This window comes from Peromyscus leucopus, chromosome 14 (assembly GCF_004664715.2).
Source record: "Peromyscus leucopus breed LL Stock chromosome 14, UCI_PerLeu_2.1, whole genome shotgun sequence".
Lineage (NCBI taxonomy): Eukaryota > Metazoa > Chordata > Mammalia > Rodentia > Cricetidae > Peromyscus > Peromyscus leucopus.
Genome location: NC_051075.1, coordinates 24,715,385 through 24,738,714, shown reverse-complemented (window position 1 = coordinate 24,738,714; position 23,330 = coordinate 24,715,385). Strand labels below are relative to the sequence as shown.

General features: G+C 38.4%; 1 protein-coding gene across 14 annotated transcripts in view; it reads left to right on the top strand.

Annotated features, from left to right (window-relative positions):
• Ralgapa1 (Ral GTPase activating protein catalytic subunit alpha 1) overlaps positions 1–23,330 on the top strand; it is a 220,128-nt gene that overhangs the window by 139,254 nt on the left and 57,544 nt on the right. For all 14 annotated transcript variants that reach the window (XM_028869729.2, XM_028869733.2, XM_028869732.2 and 11 more), the window contains 5 exons: positions 3,462–3,530; positions 8,142–8,276; positions 8,869–9,052; positions 15,793–16,654; positions 18,931–19,002. In XM_028869729.2, the coding sequence (XP_028725562.1) occupies positions 3,462–3,530; positions 8,142–8,276; positions 8,869–9,052; positions 15,793–16,654; positions 18,931–19,002 (1,322 nt within the window). The remainder of the gene's footprint in view (positions 1–3,461; positions 3,531–8,141; positions 8,277–8,868; positions 9,053–15,792; positions 16,655–18,930; positions 19,003–23,330) is intronic.

The window sequence follows — 23,330 nt, the reverse complement described above, 5'->3', positions numbered from 1 at the left end:
AAAGGTTTTTTTTTAAATATTCCCTTATGATATTCTAAATTTGTCTGATGTCTGTTGTTTTTCTTCTCATTTCTGATTCTGTTAATTTGGGTCCTCATTTCTTTCTTTCGGTTAGTTGGGCCAAGGGTCTGTCTGTCTTGTTTATCTCCCAAATACCAGCTCTTAGATTTGTTGATTCTTTTTACTTACTGTTTTCTTTGTTTCTAGTTCATTGATTTTTTTTGTTTTTTTTTTTTTTTTTTGCTCTGGTTTTTATTATTTCTTTCCATTGACTGGCTTTGGACTTGGTTCTTGTTTTTCAACTTTTTGAGTTGCATCAATTTTTTTTTTTCCTGAGAAAGGTATCTCTATACATCGTATAGACCCGGCTGATCTTGAACTCACAGAGATCTGACTGGCTCTGCCTCCCAAGTGCTAGGATTAAAGGTGTGTACTACTCTGCCTGGTCCTCTTTCTGAATTTCTAATGTCGGCACTTAGAGCTATAAATTTTCCTTGTAGGGCTGCATTCAGGGTGTCCCAGAGGTTTTGTATTGCATTTTCATTTTCAGTTAATTCCAGGAAATTTTTTCTTTCTTGATTTGTTCCCATTCACCATTCAGTAATTAGTTATTTAATCTCCATGAGCTTATATACTGCCTAGAGATTTATTTTCTGTCCATTTTAAGTCTTATTGTGTTGTGGTCAGACAGAATAGGAGGAGTTACTTCAGTCTTTTTGTATTTGTAAAGGTTTATTATGTGTTCCAGTATATATTTTAGAGAAGCTTCTATGTGCTGCTGAGTAGAAAGTGTATTCTTCGGTGTTTGGGTGGAATATTCTGTGGATATGTATTAAGTCCATTTGATGTAGGATGTCAGTTAATTCTGAAGTTTTCTGGTTTTTTTCTAGATGATCTGTCTATTGGAGCAGTAGGGTATTGAAATCACAATTAATGGATTGATATTCATCTGTATCTTTAAATCCAGTAGTACATTTTTTAAATGACATTAGAAGCATCAGAATTTGGTGCATTCTATGTCTTCTTGGTTAACTGTCCCTTGAATAAGGTGTCCCTCTTTATCTCTTCTTACACGTTTTAGTTTAAAGTCCATTTTGTCAGATACTTCCTTGCTTCCCGGTCCCATTGAATTTGAGTGCTTTTGTCCATCCTTTTACTTGATGGTGGTTCCTGTCTTTAAAGAAAAGCTGTGTTTCTTGCAGACAACAGATAGATGCTTTTTGTTTCTTGATCCATCCAGTCTGTGTCTTCTGGTTGTAGAATCAGGGCCATTGATACTGAAAGTTCTTATTGACATGTGTTTTTCAATTGTGGTCATCGCATTGTTGATTTTTGGTCTTGTTTGTGTTCTCAGTGGAACTTTGTGTTTTAATAATTATGGCTTCATACTTCTTTCCACAGTCTCTCTGCTCTGCACATTTCTCTCTTCAACCCAAAGTCTTGCTTCCTGTATATTCTTTAGGTTTCTTTTGTTAGATATAAATTTTTTAGGCTGTTTATATCTTGGAAAGTTTTTCTTTTTCCTTCAATTATGGAAGGTAGTTTTGCTAGGCAGGCATATTAGTCTAGGCTAGCTGTCATAGTCTTTTGGGACTTAGAATACATTTCTCCAGGCTCTCCTCACTTTCCAAGTTGCCATTGAGAAATCAGCTGTTATTCTGATGGATTTTTTTTTTATATATGACTTTCGCTTTTTCTCTTGCCCCTTTCTATATAGTCTCTTTTTAGTGTTTTAACTATGGTATGCCATGGGGATTTTATTTTTTGATCTTGTCCTTTTGTTCTGTGTGCTTCTTGTCCTTCTCTGTATAGGTGTGTCTTTCCTTAGTTTTCTTCTATGATCTTGTTGAAGTTCTTATCTGTCATTGACCTGCGATTCTTCTTCCTCATCTATGTCTGTAATTCAAAGTGTTTTTTTTTTTCATGGTGTCCCACATTTCCTGTATGTTCCTTTCCTGTGTATACTTTTTTTTTGGTAACTTTTCATACTTCTTGCTTCTCTGGTCTGGATCCTCTATTTTACCTTCAAGTCTAGTAATTCTGTCTTCTTACTAATTCATTCTGCATGGAAGGCTTCCCTTTGAGATGTCTAGTTGAGTTACTGGGTTTTCAAGTCCTTCTCATTTCAGCCTCAGTTCTCTTCAGTGTTTCTACCTCCTTGCCAAATTCCCCTGTCAAGTCCTGTGCTATCTATCATCAGGTTCTTCAGCCTTCGGCTTGGGGTTTCTTGAGCATCACTCAGCTGTTGTTCTCCTCAAGCTCTTTCTCCTTCATTTCACTGCGTGTTTCCTTGTGTCTTCTTTAAACTCCTTGAATTGTTTGATGAACTTTATGACTGTTCTGTTAAATCCTGTGTTGGGTTTCATCTAGGTCATTCTCATTGGCAAACATTTCCACCAAACTGGTAGGTTCTGAAGAGAAGATGCTGGTTCGATCACTCATATTGTTAGTATTTTTGTGATGGAATCAGGCTAGATCCTGGAAAGGGACGTGGGAGATCTAGCTGTGATAGGCTTGATATGCTTTTGTTTGGAGGAATGTGAACTTTGGGACTTTGGATTAGAAAAGAAGTTGAACACTTTAAGTGGTTCTTAATGACCATACTCGTAGGAACGTGGAAGACAGTGGTCCTGAGGGGGATTTGAACTGTGAGGGCCTGGCTCAAGAGGTTTCAAGGAAAACAACTTTTGTATGTGGCCTAGAGACTGTTCTTGTGATATTTTGGTGAATAATATAACTGCTTTTTGTCCTTGTCCAAAATGTCTGCTGAGGCTAAAGTGAAGAGTTTTGGATTAATTGCATTGGCAAAGGAAATCTCAAAACAGCCTAGTATAGCCTATTTCGTGTGGTTACTACTATTGACTTTTATGAAGATTTATAATGAAAAGGAGCAAGCTGGGCAAGGAAAAATACATGCTAGGCAAGCATTCTACCAACTGCATATTATCCCCAGCCACAGATTGGCATGTGCCCTAGCATTCTTGGATTTTGAAGTATTTCAGATATGGGCTGCTCAGTCAGCATAGATAGGGAGATCTGGAAAGGCATTGGAGTATGGTTCTTGAGGTAGTGGGATTATGATTTTCATAAATTCTTTACCTCCATCTTTGAACTTCTTCTAATGTACCTAAATATGTTTTTATATACATTGATTGACCTTGTGAATTGAGTTATATAAAATTATTTACCATTGACAGAACATATGCATTGTAATTTTCCTTCTGTACATGTACATTATAAACCTAATAAATGATTAATAGTTAAATGTACTTAAAAAGCTTCCATGGTACAAATTAAAGTAACAGTATATGGGTTAGATACTATGTTAGATGTTATATTGATGTTAAATTTACAGCAATCAATTTTATATCACTAAGAATGTAGTAATTAAATTTTAGGGAATACAATGAATTTCATGTATTTTAAACTCATTTACGTACTCATTCATCCTTTGCCTACAGATCCTAATAGCTACTGTCACTCATCTTTTGCCAAGTACAGAAGCTTCATCATATGAAATGGACAAAAGGGTAATTTTATTTTTTTTACATTTAATATGTATTTATCTTGAATATTTAAATTTAAAAGTTTTAAAGGTACAAATAAATAAACATTCAATCAACTATGGTGAACTCTAATTTTCCATTACTTAAGTATAAAAAAATTTCATTTTATTGACTGGAGAGATGGCTCAGCAGTTAAGAATGCTTGCTGCTATTGTAGAGGACCCAGGTTCGGTTCCTAGCACCGCATGGAGGCTCACTGGAGTCTGTAACTCCAGTATTGGGGCATCCAAGTCCTTCTTCTAGCCTCATGGCACCAGGCACACAAGTGCTGAACAAACATCCATGTAGACAAAATATTCATTCACATTAAATAAATAAACAAAAAAAAATGTTTAAACAAATTTCATTTTAGTTTTAATTTCATAAACATTTGACTGTCTTGAAATCTCAGAGTAGTAAGAAAACTTAGCACACATTTTGTTTACTTATAATGATTTTACTATAGCCTGCCAGATAATGAAGTTGGTAGAGATTCTGAGAAATTTACCACCTCTGAAGACAGTCACTTGGTTTTTTTGACAGCTATTATCAGTGGAAGGACATTTATAATAAATAGAGTACAAAAATATATTAGAAGTATACCTCTGTTGTTGTTGCTTTCTGAGACAGGGTTTCTTTGGGTAGTCCTGGCTGTCCCAGAACTGGCTCTGTAGACCAGGCTAGCCTCGAACTCAGAAATCTGCTTGCCTCTGCCTCCTAAGTGCTGGGATGCAAGGTGTACACCACAATTCCAGGCCTAGAAGCATACTTCTTAAGAAAAGGCATTTCCTCTGCCCTCAGAAAAGTTCTACCATGTGACATTTACCTTAGGCTATCTTTTCCAGGAGGTCTTTAGTGTTCTGTATCCCTCCTCTATATTACCCTCCCATCCCTAACCCATTTAACCCTTCCTATTCCAGTATTCCTCTTTCCTACCTCTTACTGCTCTGTTCTACCTCCTCCCTTTTAAAGATGACAAATAATTTACTAAAAACTATAAATATAAAGGAGGAGTATATACAAATATAAAGGATATATATATATATACACACACACATACATACATACACATACATGCATACATGATAAGGAGTGTTTGGGACCATATAAAAGTTTTAGACTTTAGACTTTAAAAAGAGGGAGTTGTGAGCTGTCATGTAGGTGCTGGGAATTGAACCTGGGTCCTCTGCAAGAGCAGCCCGTGCTCCTAACCACTGAGCCACCTCTCCAGCCCCGACTTTAGACTTTAAAAAGATTTGCAATAGTTTTTCTCCACTATTTTGCATCCTTATACTTTTCCATTCATCCTTATACCTTAGCATTCTCTTCCATCAAGATTTTGTTGTATTACACCTAGACAACAAGCTTATGTATTACACTTAGACAGGCTTGTGTATTACACTTAAACAGGCTTGTGTATTACACTTAAACAGGCTTGTGTATTACACTTAGACAAGCTTATGTATTAGACTTAGACAAGCCTCTCATTTTATCTGGGAACTATTAATATTGTTAAGTAAAACACAATATAGACAGGCATTTCTTATGGATGACAATCAAATCACTTACAATGGAGTCCACCCACCTTCCTTAGCCATAGGCTTGTAAGAACATTAGTAAACTCTGTATAAGCAAGGACTTTTAGATTTCTGAAAGAATTTATTGTTATTGGTAAATATAACATTGTAATTTTAAACAATCTAGTAGACAGGGGTTAAAAAAATCTAGCGATATATTTCACCTATAGAGCACTTGCCTAGCTTGCATGAAGCCCTGTGTTTGATCCTCAGTACTGCCAGAAAAACAAACAAAAGAAAAAGGAGTAAAGATCGTTTATATGCTGATTTAAAAAAAAAGAAAGAAAGAAAGAAAGAAACCTGTCACTATGCACTTCATAGGGATTATTGCAACTTAAACAAAGAGCAAAACTTTTTTATCCCCAGTCAGAAATAAGAATTAGGTTAATCATCCACACTCATATAGTTGTTACTACATATGAACCTGAAGAAAGGAACTTATCACTGGCAGATAGGTCCAAAACCTTTCCTCTTTCTGTTGACATCAATTCCGAACTTTTATTTCAGTTCCACACTAGAACATTAATTTCCGGGGGTCATTTGGGTTTGTTATGATGCTGAGGATGGAACTCTGAGCCTCCTCATGGCACGCAAGTACATGGAGCCCATGAGTTCCGATTGGAGGGAAGTTTCCAGAAGAGGAGGAGGAGTCTTTGTTAACTCTTCCCTTTATTCCTCCTTCAGTCCACATGGCTTTATCCCTCTGCTGCAGTGTTGGAAGTGCATTCTCCAAACTACAGGGTGCGCCTGCAGACTTCACTGTGTTCTTCCTAAAAGCAAGCAGGTCTTTATGACCACAGTACAGCTATCAACAGTTAGGGATAACACGGGTTTGTTGGTTGTAATCTCTAAATCTTACGTAGATTCCACTAGCTAGCTCAGTAATGTCCTCTACAGCAAAAGAAAAGCCCAAACCTGTGTTCTCTTCGTAAATGTACTGTTACGTCTTAAACTTTGTTAACGAACTGGGTTTCAGCAGTTGTTGGTTTGTTAGAACATTCCTTGTTCTTACAGATGGCATGTGGTGACACAGCTCCTCCAAGGAGGCTACAACCTTAATCTTCCCAAGCAGTCCCTCCGTCTGGGACCGAGTATCCATCTGAGCCCTTCAAATCACCATGCATACTTCCTGTCTTAGGAGGAGATGGAAAGTTGTAGTTTTGTGAGGGTCCATTAGTTAAAACAGGATTAAACCTCAACTTGGAGAGTTTATCTTTGATGATGAACAGACCTAGTCGCTGCCTGATTACCACTTTCATGGCGCTATTTATTATTTAGAATTAGTTGTGATTTTTAAATCTAGTACAAAAGATAATTCTGTGTTAGGGTAAAAGTACTGTGTTTATAGTGTCTGTTATTTTAAAGGTTACTGAAAGGTTTTATTTAATAAAATGAGAAACAGCTTTCTAGAAGGCTACTGACTGAGGTTTTACAAATTAGAGAAGGAAAATGGAGAGAGCTGAGAAGGTGGCTCAGAATGCAGAGTGCTTGGCACACAAGCATAAAGACCCCAGTTCAGACCCTCGTCACCACAGACAGCCAGGTGTGAGGGTACACGCCAGCAACCAGTGCTGGGAAGCAGAGACAGGAGGACGCCGGGGCTTGCTCTCCAGCTAGTCTACCTGAGCCAGTGAGCACAGGTGCAGGGAGGGGCGGTTCTGTCTCAGCTAACAGGACGGAGAGCAATGGAGAAGGACACCAAACATGGACCTCTCCCTCCCTCCCTCCCTCCCTCCCTCCCTCTCTCTCTCTCTCTCTCTCTCTCTCTCTCACACACACACACACACACACACACACACACACACACACACATACACAGAGGAAAGTTGGGGATATGGGATGGCTCAGTGTGTAAAGGTGCTTGTTACCAAGGCTAATGGCCTAAGCTTAGTTTCTGGACTCTGCATGGTAGAAGGAGAAAACTGACTCCCACAAGTTGCCCTCTGACTTCCACAAGCTTCATGGCACTCCCACTCCCACATGCACATGCAAAAATAGTAAGTGAATAGAAAAAATGGAAACAGGCATTTTAATATATTTAATTATGTTATATATTTGTATAGTTACTTGAATGCAGTTATGTTTTCCTTTTTCTTTTGTCTAATGCTTAGGATACCAAGCTCAGGATGCTCCATCCCCTGGCTATACTCTCAACCTCAATGTATATTGCTGTTATAATTAACTAATGGTTTGTGTATCAATATCAGTGTTCATAGTTGAATTTAGGATTTAAGGTTCCTGTAATAAATTCTAGAAACCCAAGAATAACAAAGTGATTTATTGATTATTAATAATCCCTTACTGGAGATTCAATTGGTAACATGCTCACTTAGCATTAGACAAAGCCCAGGCTTCAATACCCAGCACTGCATAAACCTGGTATGGTGGCACAGGTTTGTAGTCTCAGCTCTTGGGAAGTGAAAACAGGAAGACAGGAGTTCAAGGTCATCCATGGCTAATGAATTAGTTATTTTTCTTCTGTCTGTAATAAAATACTTGATAAGTGAAACTTAAGGAAAGAATGTGAGACACCTCATCACACCGCATGTGTAGTCAGGGAGCAGAGAGCGATGAAGGCTAACCCCCTGCTTGCTTTCATTTTTTTATTCAGTCTTGCACCACGGTGCATGTGAAGATGCTATCCATGTTTAAGGTGGCACCCGTCCATCTCATCTCCCCAACTTTTCTGTGTGTGTGTGCATGTGCATGTGTATGTGTGGGCGCGCGCGCACGTGTGCATGTGTATATGGAAGCCAGAAGTATGTGCTTGGTGTCTTCCTCAATTGTTTTCCACCTTATTATTTTGAGACAGAATCTCTCAGTTCAGTTTAGAAACTCACAGACATACAGCAGTTTGTCTCCTAGGTGATTCTAGGTCCTATCAAATTGATAATCAATATTAAACCATCAAACCTTTACATCTTAGGCTACATGAGACCCTTTCTACAAAGGGGGGGTGGGGTGAGGAAAGCCCTTCTCTTACAAGTTTATATTGATAATTGCTTTATTGTTGTTACAGTTGGTTGTTTCGTTACTTCTTTGCCTTCTGGACTGGATCATGGCCTTACCTTTAAAGACACTACTGCAGCCAGTCCATGCTACGGGAGCAGAAAATGATAAGACAGAAAAATCTGTCCTCAACTGCATTTATAAGGTAAATCTTCTTGTGGGCTTTATTATTTATTTGATAACCAAGTGTTTTTAAAACTTCAGAAATAACATTCAGTATCTGATAATATTTCTGAGTATAATGTTTTCATTATTTAAAACTAGATATACTCTAAAATACACAGACTTTGCTTATAGAACCTAGAAGTAGGTGGTGGCACACGCCTTTAAGCCCAGCACTCAGGAGGCAGAGCCAGATAGATCTCTGTGAGTTCAAGGCCAGCCTGGTCTACAGAGTGAGATCCAGGACAGACACCAAAACTACAGAGAAATCCTGTCTCGAAAAATGGAAAAACAAAACAAAAAAAAAAAGGAAAAAAAAAACCAAAAAAAAAACCAACTTGTATAGAACCTAGAAGTAATAATTTATGAGTACTTCTTACACTTGTTCCATCACAGAAGTTTGAGAGGGGTTAGATTCTGTTGAATATGAGAACCACTGGTTAGATTTCACATATCTTTTTAAGAGTTATTAAATATCACCTTCACTGAAGAGCTAAGATGTAAAACTATTTACGTTTTGCCAAGCTTTTATGTCACTGGTGACTGTTTTGTTTCCATATTTTCTTCTCCCTTAGGTGCTACATGGGTGTGTATATGGAGCACAATGTTTCAGCAATCCAAAGTATCTTCCAATAAGCCTTTCTGATTTGGCATCTGTAGATTATGATCCTTTTATGCATTTGGAAAGTCTGAAAGAGCCTGAACCTCTGCACTCTCCTGATTCAGAACGGTCTTCTAAACTCCAGCCTGTAACAGAAGGTAACATGAATTTTTCTCAAGACAATGTTATTGCTTGGGTTCTGACAGGATATGCTTTGAGGCCATGCATGAAAATAGGTTTCTGGTTAAATAGTCGGTTACCTAACCATGTATTTATCTATCATAAGTTAGTTTTCAGTTTAAGAAATAATTTGATATGTACAATTACTAATATTATATATGATAATATTCCCTTTATAGTCTGGCTGACTTATACTTAGGAATTTTTTTTTTTTTTTTGGTTTTTCGAGACAGGGTTTCTCTGTGTAGCTTTGAGCCTTTCCTGGAGCTCACTTGGTAGCCCAGGCTGGCCTCGAACTCACAGAGATCCGCCTGGCTCTGCCTCCCGAGTGCTGGGATTAAAGGCGTGCGCCACCAATGCCCGGCAAGGAATGTTTTATTGTAGATTTCACAGTATTTTTGAAGAGTAAGAGAATTTTGAAGTCTAACAGGCACTCAGTTGCTGAGAGGCATTTTAGTTCCTCATTTATAAAATGCAGATAATAATATTAGTTCCAGCATGAATTGTTTTGAGTACTGAAATTATATATACAAATCCCTCTGCACAGTCCTTGGTCCATAATGAGTTCAGCATTCAAAATTTTTTATTTGATTTGTATATGAATATATGCACAGAGGACAGTTAATGGGAGTCAGCTCTCCTTCCCTCAGGTGAAGGAAGTTTTTAAGGATGAAGCGAGTTGAATTTCCTTTAAATGAGTGGGAACTCAGTGGAGAATTGGTCAGTTTCCATGGGTTTGTAGACTTTGTTGTTTCTGGTGTTGAAATCCAGCTTTAGTCTGTGGTGGTCTGATAGGACGCAGGGAGTTATTTCAGTTGTTGTCTATCTTTTGAGACTTGCTTTGTGGCTAGTATATGGTCAATTTTGGAGAAGGTTCCATGAGGTGCTGAGAAGAAGGTGTATTCTTTTGTGTTTGGGTGAAATGTTCTGTAGATATCTGTTAGCTCTATTTGAGTCATTATGTCTGTGAGTTCTGTTATTTCTCTATTTAGTTTCTGTCTGGATGACCTGTTCATTGCTGAGAGTTGGGTATTGAAGTCTCCCACTATCATTGTGTGTGATTTAAACTTTAGTAGCGTTTCTTTTACAAATGTGGGTGCCCTTACATCTGGGGCATAAATGTTCAGAATTGAGACATCATCTTGGCAGATTTTTCCTTTGATGAATATGAAATGCCCTTTTCCATCTCTTTTAATTAAATTTGGTTTAAAGTCTATTTTGTTAGATATTAGGATAGCTACACCAGCTTGCTTCTTAGGTCCATTTGATTGGAAAATCTTTTCCCAACACTTTACCCTGAGGTAATATCTATTTTTGATATTGAGGTGTTTCTTGTATGCAGCAGAATGATGGATCCAGTTTTCATATCCATTCTGTTAGCCTATGTCTTTATTGGCAAGTTGAGTCCATTGACATTGAGGGATATTGAAGTGAGTTGAATTTACTTAAAATAAGTGAGTAGGGTATTATTTAAAGAATAAAGTCCGTAAAGGGATATATGGGAACTCATTAGTGCTAGGATTTGCCCTTCATTTGGGACTAGAAAGAAAAGGAAAAGGAAAGTGAATTAAAGGAATTGATAAGAGTCATGAAGAGCCCAAGGAAAAATAAACTGTCAAAAACTTTTGGTTGTACTGATCAGTTAGTAAGGTGAGTCTAACAAATTCAAAGGAACTATGAATATCTGAATATTGATTTGCAGTTTACATCTGGAGCCCAAGTTTGGTAAAGAACTGCTTCCAGGAGTAACTAACAGCTAGGGAGAAAATAGAGTGTTCTTAAGAGGTGGAATGTAGAGGTGGATGGATATAAGAAAGTAAAGAAGTGGTTCTCAGTTTAGCCCACAGTAGAATATGGATACTCTAGTTCCATCAATAGATGTTGATGGTCTGTCTGCTGAGATTGCCAGGGTTTCCAAGATGCTGCAAAGAGTAATCTGCAGCCATGGTTGAGAACTGCTGAGAGTTGGTGGACTGTGCCAGCAGTTCCTACAGTGTGTTAGGGGAGAAACTCTTCACGTAAGTTCTATAAAGAAGCCCAGTTTGTAAAACTTAAAAATAAAGCTTCAGTAGACTGGAGCCTAGAGATGCATGCAGTCACCTTTCCAGGGCCTTCTCCTAGGGTTCCTCAAAACACAATTGGATAGGGCTGGTGAGATGGCTTAGTGGTTAAGAGCACTGGCTGCTCTTCCAGAGGTCCTGGATTTACAACCATCTGTAATGGGATCAGATTCCTTATTCTGGTATATACATAAAATATATGGATAAACAAGTCTTTTTTAAAAACATCCAATTGGACTAGGAGGTTGTGGTTAAAAAGTAGGCTATGGCCGGGCGGTGGTGGCGCACGCCTTTAATCCCAGCACTCGGGAGGCAGAGCCAGGCGGATCTCTGTGAGTTCGAGGCCAGCCTGGGCTACCAAGTGAGTCCCAGGAAAGGCACAAAGCTACACAGAGAAACCCTGTCTCAAAAAAAAAAAAAAAAAAAAAAAGTAGGCTATGAATGAAGAGTTCGGTTTTTCCAGTATAGAAAAAAATAGTTACAAACAATTAAAAGTTAAAACTTGACCCTATAGAATTGAAGTTATGAAATTAAAAGTCAAGGAAATTGATCAACTCCAGCTTTGAGTTGAATATAATTGAATGTAAGTTGCTAATAATTTGTCTAGAGCACAAGTACGTAAAATAATAGGAACATAAAAGAATTAATTATTATTTAGCTCTGAAAAACATTCTGGGTTGTGTAATAGAACAAAAATTTTAGACAATATTTGATAGTAATGAAAAACTTTAGATATCACAAACTATAGTGTTTCTTTTACTTAATGTTATATAAAAAGATGGTTGTTCTTTACATTTAATGGTAACACTCTAAGACAGTATTTTTTAAATAGAATAATAAATAAAATTTGCTTATTTATCAAAAGGTTTTTACTACTTTAAAAAATATGTAGAGTGTGTGTGCACACAACATGTGTTTAGGTCAGAGGACATCTTGTGAGAATCAGTTCTGGGCTCGCACTGTGTGGGTGCTCGGGATGGAACTTAGTCATCAGGCTTGGTAGCAATTGTCTTTGTCTGCTGAGCCATCTCACCACCCCACTAAAACAGTAGACTGTGTTTTGTGTAGAACTTACTGTAGAGTACAGTAGGTAGAGGAAAAGCTGTTTCCCAGGGGAGCTTACAGCTGACACCAGACACTCCGTACTTTTGTTCTCTGTGCTAGTTGTCCCCTGTGTGCGTCCTCAAAGCCAGTGAGTCCACAGGAATTCAGCATCGTTTAGGAAGAGCACGAGGGAGCAACAGGTGATACTACTTTACTCGGGGCTCTGGACTCTGAACTACATGCTGTGGGGTTTGCTGGGTTTTATTGGGGGGCATGTTCTGTAGGGGTTTTTGTTGAGGCTTTTTCTTTTTTTAAGGCAAAAATGACTGATCATTGTGTCCTTGTCGAAGACATGCTTCATTGTCTTCAAGTACTCTTTTGGCCAATGAATTCTAAACATAGAGTGCTCATAATCAGCTCAGTATTGGATTGAAAAGTGATTTGAAAACTATTGGCAAGAGTGACTATAATTATTAAATTTACTGCAGAACAAGGGAAGGTAGTGAAATTGGCTTTTTGTCAAATGGCAGTAGTTTTATTAGAAAAAAATCATTTGCAGGCCAGAGTGAAAGGAAGCTCCAAAGATCCATTCTTTCCTAATTATAGTTTCACCTATACATATTATGCAAAGCTAATATTTAAAGCGTTTGCCAGAATTAACTTCCCCTGCATGTCTTTTACAGCACGGTGAATTGCAGCAGCTTTTTATGGCTTGCTGCTTTTGTATGCCATAATAATCTGTAATTACAGGTTTGCCGCAAATGATGTAGGGCTTGTTTAATGTGACGATCTGAACAGATAGCCCTGACTAGCTGCATTTATCTAATGAATGCTAGTTACACGGTGCCTTAGAAGCATTGCTATCTCCATTCTGCATTTTCTCACCAAACTGGTTATTTTATAATTTCATTTTAATTTTTAAATTAGAGAATTTTATGTCTTTCTAACTTAGCAGGTAAGTGTGAGAGAGAGATTTTCTTTAGTTTACTGCTCAAAAAAATCTAAATAAATCTAATCACCTAATTAACAAATTATAAGATTTTGATCTTTTCATATATGTGCATATATCCTGAATTTAGAGAAGCAATGATTTTTGCTCATATCTAAATTTGAAATTCATCCTTTAAGTATTTTCAGTGTTAATAATTATAGTAGATTGTAGCAGTTTTTTTGTGGCTTGCTGTTTTTTGTATGGTGCTTAAAGCAGGTGACGAGTATTTAAGTGAATGACTTTTTTGATTTTTGTGGTTTTGAGCTGGGTCTTACTATATATTCAGGCAAGCCTTGTGCTCCCCGATTCTCCTGCCTCAGCCTACCCAAGTGCAGGATTATATACGTGCACCTCCTTGTCCAGCTCCACAGCTCTTTTGAACTAAATTCCCACTCTCTCCTCCTTTAGGCAGAGGATGTATAGGGTAGACTAATGTCTGGGCTTGGGGGCTTATGTTCTACAGAATGCGCTGAGCCATTCTTGGGGTGTATTTATAAGCAAGTTTAAAAGAGAAATGTCTAAAAGCTGTATCCCTTATAATGCTGTCAAAATTGAATAGTTTATATTGTATTTATTATTCTGAGCCTTGTACATAAGAGCTATTAATTCATCTTTACAAGTAAGCCTGGGCTGTTCTTACAGGATAATGTGCTTATTAGCTGATAATGGTAGAATAACAGGGAAATATAGTCATTCTGTAACTGTGTAAATCTGAGAAGAGGCAAGAACACCAACTCCTCCCCACCCCTCCTGTTTCCTCCCTCTACCTCCTTTCTATACCCCCCCATCCACTCCTCAGAAAGGGTAAGGCCTCCCATGAGAGTCAACAAAGCATGACATATCAAGTTGAGTCAGAACCAAGCTCCTCCCCCCCTGCATCAAGGCTGAGCAAGGCATCCCACCATAGGAAATAAGTTCCAAAAGGCCAGCTCGTGCATTAGGGACAGATACTGGTCCCACTGCTAGGGGCCCCACAAACAGACGAAGCTACACAACTGTTACCCACATGCAGAGGGCCTAGGTTGGTTCCATGCAAGCCCCCTAGCTGTCGGTCCAGAGTCCTTGAGCTCTCACAAGTTTGGGTCAGCTGTCTTTGTGGATTTCCCTGCCATGTGTCTTGACCCGTGCCCTCCCCCCTGCTTATATAATCCCTCCTCCCTCTCTTCAACTGGACTCCTGGAACTCAGTCCAGTGCTTGGCTGTGAATCTCTGCATCTGTTTCCATCAGTTATTGGATAAAGGTTCTATGATGACAATTAGGGTAGTCACCAATATGACTTCAGGGGAAGACCAGTTCAGGCACCGTCTCCACTATTGCTAGGAGTCTTAGCTGGGGTCATCCTTATTTCTCTGGCACCGGGCTTCTTTCTAATCCCTTTTATTGCTTTTTCTCTCCGTCCCTCCCCCAACTCAACCATCCTGGTCCCTCATGTTCCCATCCCTCTACCCCCTCCCCTCTACACCCCCAACCCCAGTTTACCCAGGAGATCTCATCTATTTCCCCTTCCCAGGGGGTTTGGAGCTCAGCAGTTAAGAGCACTTGATTGCTCTTCAGAGGACTGGGTTCAACTCCCAGCACCCATGTGGCAGCTCACAACTGTCTGTAACTCAAGTTTCAGGCGACCCGAAACTTGCTATGGCAAAACACTAGTACACACTAAAAGAAAAAAAAAAGTGCTTAAAAAATTATAATGCCTAAACAAGTAGATTCATCATCAACTTTTTTTTATTATTTATGTTTTTTGTAAGGCACTGGAGATCAATCTTAGGGTCTTGCTATTGCTGGGCAAATATTCTACAACTGAACTATATCCTTAGCCCATATTTTTTAAGTTTTTAAGTTTTTAATTATGTGTATATATGTCTCTAGTGGGTATATACACATATGTAGAATGCCCAAGGAAACAAGAGGCAAATTGCGTCACTTTGGGGTGGAGTTACAGGCAGTTGAGCCTCCTGATTTGGGTGTCAGGAACCAAACCTGGGTCCTCTGGCAGAGCAAGTGCTCTTAACCAGTGACATCTCTCCAGCCCCCACAGCTCATGTTTGGAGCGTGGCCTATAAAGTTTCCTTGTGATACAAGTGTACACTGTTCACTATGTCAATTCATTCTCATTCTTGAAGTTTAATTCAGAGAACACTTTCCTCTGACATACTTGTTATCATCAGTAAGAGCCAGAATGAAATGACATTTAAAGATGCTGCAGACTATGTCTCTAAATCTGGAATGTCTCCATGAGATAAACCTATCAGTTGGATAGATTTCATTGGTTTTTAGTCTGCATGTTTAGTGTATTTCAGGGAATTGATTTCTGACACTTTTGATCTTCAAAGGTGATCTACATTTAAAAGCTTTTGTTTAAATTGTGAATCCATTAGTTACAGTTTCCAAAGGGCTTCCTTATAAAATAAATAAAACTACTTCATCAGAAAAGTTTTCTATACTCTGCCATTATTCCTATAATAAGAAAGCTAAATTGTATACATTAATGTTTATTCAGATATTTGATTGTGATGTTAGCAATGTGATAACGTCCTCATTTTCTAATGTGTTTTGTGACTCCTAGGAAGCAATATTATTCCTACTCATTTGTGGTTTTTTCCTTTTTCCTTTTTTTTTCAGTGAAAACTCAGATGCAACAAGGATTGATCTCTATAGCAGCGCGTACTGTCATTACCCATCTGGTGAATCACTTGGGCCATTATCCAATGAGTGGTGGTCCTGCGATGCTGACAAGTCAGGTCTGTGAAAATCATGACAATCATTACAGCGAGAGTTCTGAACTCTCTCCCGAGCTCTTTGAAAGTCCCAACATTCAGTTCTTCGTGCTGAATAACACAACCTTGGTGTCTTGTATCCAGATTAGAGCAGAAGAGAGTTTGCCTGGCGGAGGGTTAGCCGCTGGCCTTGTGTCAGCCAGTTCAAATGTTAGAATCATAGTGCGGGACCTCTCTGGAAAGTACTCATGGGATTCTGCCATCCTGTATGGACCGCCCATTGTGAGTAGTGTGTCTGAACCTACATCTCTCATACTTTCAATGTCTCACCAAGAGAAACCGGAAGAGCCTCCTACATCTAATGAATGCGTAGAAGACATAACAGTGAAGGATGGACTTTCTCTTCAGCTTAGGAGGTTTAGAGAAACTGTACCAACCTGGTCTACAATAAGGGAGGAAGAAGATGCTCTTGACGAGCTCCTGCAGTATTTAGGCACTACGAGTCCTGAGTGTTTACAGAGAACTGGAATCTCCCTCAATGTTCCTGCTCCACAACCCATATGCATTTCTGAGAAACAGGAGAATGACGTCATTAATGCTATCCTTAAGCAATACACAGAAGAAAAAGAGTTTGTGGAGAAGCACTTCAATGACTTAAACATGAAAGCCTCAGAACAAGATGAGCCAACACCTCAGAAGCCTCAGTCAGCATTTTATTACTGCAGATTGCTTCTTAGTATATTGGGAATGAATTCCTGGGACAAACGGTAAGGAGAGAGGAGTTTTCCTTTTTTAAAAAAAAAAAAAAAATACATTAGTCCTAATCTTCTGATCAAGAATTTTAGACTCAGACAATGGTGTTGCACACCTTTAATCCCAGCACTTGGGAGGCAGATCTCTGTGAGTTTAAGGCCAGACTGATCTACAGAACAAGTTCCAGGGCAGCCAAGGCTATAGTGAGACTGTGTCTTGAAAAACAAACAAACAAACAAAAATGTAGTCTTTATTCTTATTAAATTCTATCTAGCATGCTGGAGAGATGGCTCAGCAGCTAAGAGTGTACTACTCTTTCAGAGGATCCAAGCTCAGTCGTTTCCAGCATCCCGGTGGGTACCTCATAACTGGGACTGGAGCTCCAGTGAGTCTACACCTTGTTCAGGCCTCCTTGGGCATTGTATTCACCTGTGCACACGCACACACGCATGCACACACGCACGCGCGCGCGCACACACACACATATTTAAGAAAATTTGAAAAAAAAAACTAGGAGCTGAAGAGTTGGTTCAGTGGTTAGGAGCACTCGTTCTTTGCAGAGGATCCAAATTCTATCCCCAGCACCTACATAGTGGCTAAGAACTTGTCTGTAAATCCAGTTCTGGAGGATCCAACATCCTCTTCTAACCTCTGCACCAGGCGTGCATGTGGTACATGTGTGTATATGCAGGCAAAACACTCATACATATAAAATAAAATAAATCTTTTTAAAAAACCCTTTAGAAAGAAAGGAAAACTGTATATTCTATCTACCAATTAGTTTTTTTGACCAATAGGCAAATTGTTTGTTTATTTATTTGGTTGATTGAATGTTTTTTTTTTTTCAACTGTTGAATCATATTAAAATTGAGGGGAATAAAAAGTAATTTAGTCCAGTACATTCCTGACATTTTCACAGTATCTACTAAAACTATATAACTTAGAAATTATAGTCATATAATTGTGTGCCAGCATGCCTGGCTGCAGTTAGGTTTTGTTGTTTTTTTTTAATAGGAATTGAACGCAAGACCTTAGGCATGCTGTGTACAATCTATACTTTGTTTTTAGTTTTTATGCTATCAAAAGCTGTAGGAGAATGGAAAATGGCATTTATTTTGCCATTAAATCATAGAAATATATCCTTTCTACTCAGCTTATAGTAGGAGGAAGAAACTCGGCAATGACTGGATGAGTAGGTCTGCAGTGCTCCAGGCACATGTGAGGCATTAGGATGGGCCTGCTCTCCCTCTTGCTTAGTAGGCACACTTTCACTTGATTTAAACCTTCCATTTGTTAAATAGTATTCTTCCTCAGCCATTTTACATTACTCTTTCCTTCATTTCCTGAGGTATGAGGGTACACACATGCCATGGCACCTGTATGGAGGTCAAAGGACAACTCCCAAGAGTCCCTTCTGTCTTTCCACCATGTGAGCTGCAGGGATTATACTCAGAGTCAGGCTTAACACAGACACTGTTGTCTGCTGAGCCACCTCTGCATCCCCCAAGCCTCTCTGTATAACCAGCATAGTTTGCCTTAGGTTGTAGCTGACTACAGGTAATCGTCATTTCGTTATCAGAGAAATACATTCTAGTTTCTTGTTAGGGAATGGCCTGTATGTTGTCTCCTAAGGAAAGTTAAAGATGGAAAACTATATTTTGTGACAGTGTAAGTATTAATTTTATTTACATATTTAGTGCACATAAATTAAAAATTACATGTTTATTCATATTTTTTAAAAATACATACTAGGACTGAGGAAATATAATATATGTGTATATACATACACACGTTTATGCAATAATAGGACTGAGGGTGTATGTGTGTTATATGTGTATACACACACACACACACACACACACACATATATAATAAATATTAAAACTTTCCTGGTATGTGCAAGCCTCTGATTTGATACTCTTGTACCACATACACAACACACACACACACACACACACGCGCGCGCGCGCGCGCGCGCGCGCGCGCACGCACAAACAAGGGGAAAAAGCAGACTCTTATAAGTCCTTGTATCCGTTTCTCCGGATGTTACTTTAGGTGCTCACATCTACACGGACAGTTTGAACTGACCTTGACAAGGTGCATTATCAAATGAATGAAAGCCTGGGAGGAGTAATGACGTATATCTTTGCATCTTTTTTAGGGTCTGTTCTCCTTTGTATGGAACAGGCAAGAAAAGTGTAAAAGTTGCATGAGTAGAAGGGAAGTGTGTCCGGACTGTCATGTCCTTCTCTGCAAAGGTGATGAAATGTTTATAAATCTCTCCATTTAGGAGGAGCTTTCATCTCCTGAAGAAAAATGAAAAGCTGCTTAGAGAACTTCGGAACTTGGATTCAAGGCAGTGGTGAGTTGTGGGGAAGCATGCATACTTACAACTGGAATCGCTAAGCTATTGCATTGCAGTGTAAACTCTAATAGTGTACTGTTGACTTCCAGCTTTTTGAGTGGAAACTGTCATTGTACCTTAGCTAAATTAATTTTAAGAAAAATGTAGAACTGCGTTAAGATGTTTGACATATTTGAATTACTTTTATTCTTTGTATGCATTTCACAGTCCTCTTTTGAGTTGGAGAAAACTAATTGAATGTGTAAAATATCCTTAGATTTCTGTGCCGTACTTAATCATAACTCACTCACTGTTTTGGTGCTTGAGATGGCTTGGAAAGCTCATTTGAGACAAGCCACCTGCTGTGACATCACTAATGTACAAGAAATCCAGGTGAAATGAGCTGATCTGCACCTACATGAACAACTCACATCTTTCAAAGCCCTGTGCTGAGCTGTTTGTTCACTTTCAGATCCAGAAGAGTTGCCCTTGTATTCATACCTAACTTACTCTGACTTACCTCTCTTCTGCATGTGTATGGTCTTCTTCAAAAAGGAACCTTTTCATCTTGCATTTCTTTGTATTCACAAATGTGCTTGACACATTTGGAAAGAAGGAACTTCAGTTAAGGAATTGCCTTCCTGGGACTGGCCTGTGGGCATGTCTGTGGGGCGTTTTCTTGGTTGCTGACTGATGCAGGACAGCCCAGCCCATTGTGGACTGTACCATTCTTAGGCGAGTGGGTCTGGGTTGTATAACAAAGGTAGCTGGCTGTGAGCCTGGGAACAAGTCAATGAGCATTGTTCCACCATAGTCTCTGCATCAGTAACTGCCTTGTTCTTAAAGCCTGGCTTCCCTGGATGATGGACCATAACCTGTAAGATGAAATAAACCCTTTCCTCCCCAAGTTGCTTTTGGTCAGTCCTATCACAGTAATAGAAAAACAAACTAGAACAAGTTTTAAGCTGCAGCAGTCCTTGTTCCTTTCATGCTGTTTTCTACCAAATGTATGGGGAAATGTCGTCATTGACTCACTTCCTGTATTTCCTAACTCCTGGTTTTTGTTGAGGGGCTGGCTGTTAGCTTTCTTCAGCATGGTCTTTTTAAAAAATGGTTTGCATTGATTTGTTTGCTCGCTCGCGCTCTCTCTCTCTCTCTCTCTGTCTCTCTCTCTCTCTCTCTCTCTGTGTGTGTGTGTGTCTGTCTGTCTGTCTGTCTGTGTGCATATAGTGTGTGTTAAGGATTATTTTGTATTTGTGGATGCTGTTTAGCTTTCAGTTTTCAGCTTCAGATTGATGGAGTTTATTTTTTGCATAGCTGTCTTTCTTGGTATTTTTCTTTACATTTCCTCAAGCACAAGTAGTTATGCTTGCAGAGTTCTGTGTGGAAGTCATTCATTCTGTATTTCTTTATAAACCTTTATTGGGTTAAGACGGTTATATTTTATACTTAGTTCCTTGGTCTTTGTAGAATATGTTTTGAATTATGGCATATAAAGGCATCTGCTGAGGCTGATGACCTGAGTTCAATCCCTGTGACCCACATGGTGGAAGAGGAGAACCAACTCCCAGCAGATGTCCTCTGACCACGCCACGTGTACACACACACACACACACACACACACACTAATAATAACAGTTAACAAAACCTTTAGAAGAGGATAGAGCTGGGGAGAAGACTCAGTAGTCGGAAGCAGATACTACACTTGCGGAGGACTGAGCGCAGTTCCCAGCACCCATGTCAGTTGGCTCACTACTCACTGCCCTGTCACTCCAGGTCTAAGAGACCTGACACCCTCTTTTTGCTTGCACAGGCACTAATATGCACATGCACATATCCACATACAGACACATACATACACATAAATAAGAATAATAAAAATAAATCTATAAAAATAAATAAAGAATTTTTAAAGGAAATTAGAACTAGGTTGTATATGGGAAATGATCTTTTTCTATAATTTGTTAAATAAACCCTAATCTTTTCTTTTTTTTTCTTTTTTCTGGAGCTGAGGACCGAACCCAGGGCCTTGCGCTTGCTAGGCAAGCACTCTACCACTGAGCTAAATCCCCAACCCTAACCCTAATCTTTTCAATTGATTTACTATTGCCTTTATCAAACTTTGAAGCATTGTACTTCAAAGTTATGTGCATTTCTATTGATTTATCTATTGTTTTGTATATATATTACTGTTTAATTTACTATAGCTACATAATACATTTTCCATGCATATTAATGTTAATGTCTTTTTACTTATTCTGAGACCCAAACCTTACTTATGTAATTCTTGGATATTTTGTTATTTCATTGTTAATTCTATATAGAATCCCCATTATTATATTTTTGACATTTTGGTTTTGAGCTTAACCTTTAATGGCAAAGCCATCTCTCCAGTCCCTAATATTATATTTTTGGAATTTTTTTTCCATTTTTAATATTTTTCTTGTATCCAACAGGTTAGTAAACTTTCATACTGCTTTTAAGCATATTTTAGATCATTGTGATCATGCTATGAAAGCAGTTTATCCTGTAGGATTTTCTTTTAGTGAATGTTAAAATGAAATGGTGGTGGTATATATTACCAAAATTCTTTTTTTTTCATTTTTGAAATTATAACGTAAGTGCAACATTTTGAATTCCTCTTTAAAATTCTTTTTAGCTTCCATTTATGTGCTCCTGTAGTTTGGATTTCTTAACTAATTTCTTAACTGTTGTATTTTAGAATAAAAGCTGTATAGACTTAGAGAGTTGGTCAGCAATTTCAAGAGCACTTGTTGCATGATTCACAATATCCACATAGTGGCTTATCCACAAGTCCTCGGGGATCCAAAGCCCTCTTTTGACCTTCATGGGCACCAGGAACACACTTTGGTGCACATACATACATGCAGGATGCAGGCAAAACACCGTTACATATACAATAATAATAAATAAATAAATATAAAGAGAAAATCTGTCTAGTCTTTTGACTTACTGTACTTGGTTTACTAAAATTTCATTTTGTATCCAGCTAATAAATATTCCATTTATTAGCAGATTCTTCAAATTTTTTGTTCTGTCCTTTGTAGGTTTTTAGAATTAAGGTTATAGTGAGCTTCATAAAATCGATATTTCCTGTTACTTGAAATTCCAGGTTTAAAATAATTTCCCTTTTGATTTACTTTTTCAGATTTTGTTTCAGCTTTGGATCAATTTCATTATTTTTGTTTGTTTTATAAAAATATTTTACCGAGATTTTAAATAGATAAGAATAGAGAATTTTTGCTTATTTCATATTTACTGTACATACCAAAACTTTCAACATGTCATAATTCTGTATTCTATTCCTTTTCTCAGCTTAGTTTTTTTGGAATAAACAAAACAAACTTTCCTGTTGCAGATTTAATAGTGTGTGTGTGTGTGTGTGTGTGTGTGTGTGTGTTCATTTGTGTATATGATGATGCACATGTATATGCAAGTGCATATGGATACAAGAGACAACTTTGGATATCATTTCTCAGGTGCCATCTAACATCACACCTGCTTCTTTTTTTTTTTTTAGCTGGTTTGGGGGATCAAACTCAGATCCTTGTGCCTGCACAGCAAGTACTTCACCCACTGAGCTCTTCAGTTCCTATGTTGTGTTTCTAATTCATTAATTTCTGTTCTGTTCTTTTTTTTTTTTTTTTTTTTTTTTTTTTTGAGACAGGGTTTCTCTGTGTAGCTTTGCGCCTTTCCTAGAACTCACTTGGTAGCCCAGGCTGGCCTCGAACTCACAGAGATCCGCCTGGCTCTGCCTCCTGAGTGCTGGGATTAAAGGCGTGCGCCACCACCGCCCGGCATGTTCTGTTTTTTTTATCACTTTCATGAGCACTGTTTTCTTTTTCTCATACCTAGAACTAAATGTTATCTTTCTTTGTTGTTGTTGTGTTCTTTATTAACAATGAAATGATCCCAGATTGTTAGGTCTAGCTAAAAGTGTAGCATCTATCTACCCTTCAAGCCCCAATTTAAGCATTGGCGTTTCTGGAAAGCCTTGTCATAAATCACTGCTGACCTTCTTAATTTATCTAATTAACTAAATTTAATTCCAATTTAAGAATGTTTTAAAATCTGAGCAGTGTTAGGCTTGAAAATAAAATTGATAAGAAAGTAGAAAGTGTTTCCATATGGCATCTTGCCTCAACAATTTCTCTCGTTATTGACATCTTCTTGCCTTGGTGTGCAGCTTTGAGATTGACAAACCAATATTAAAATACAGTTAACTAATATGTTAGTTAACGGGTGGTGATGGCACACGCCTTTAATCCCAGCACTCGGGAGGCAGAGGCAGGTGGATCTCTGTGAGTTCAAGGCCAGCCTGGGCT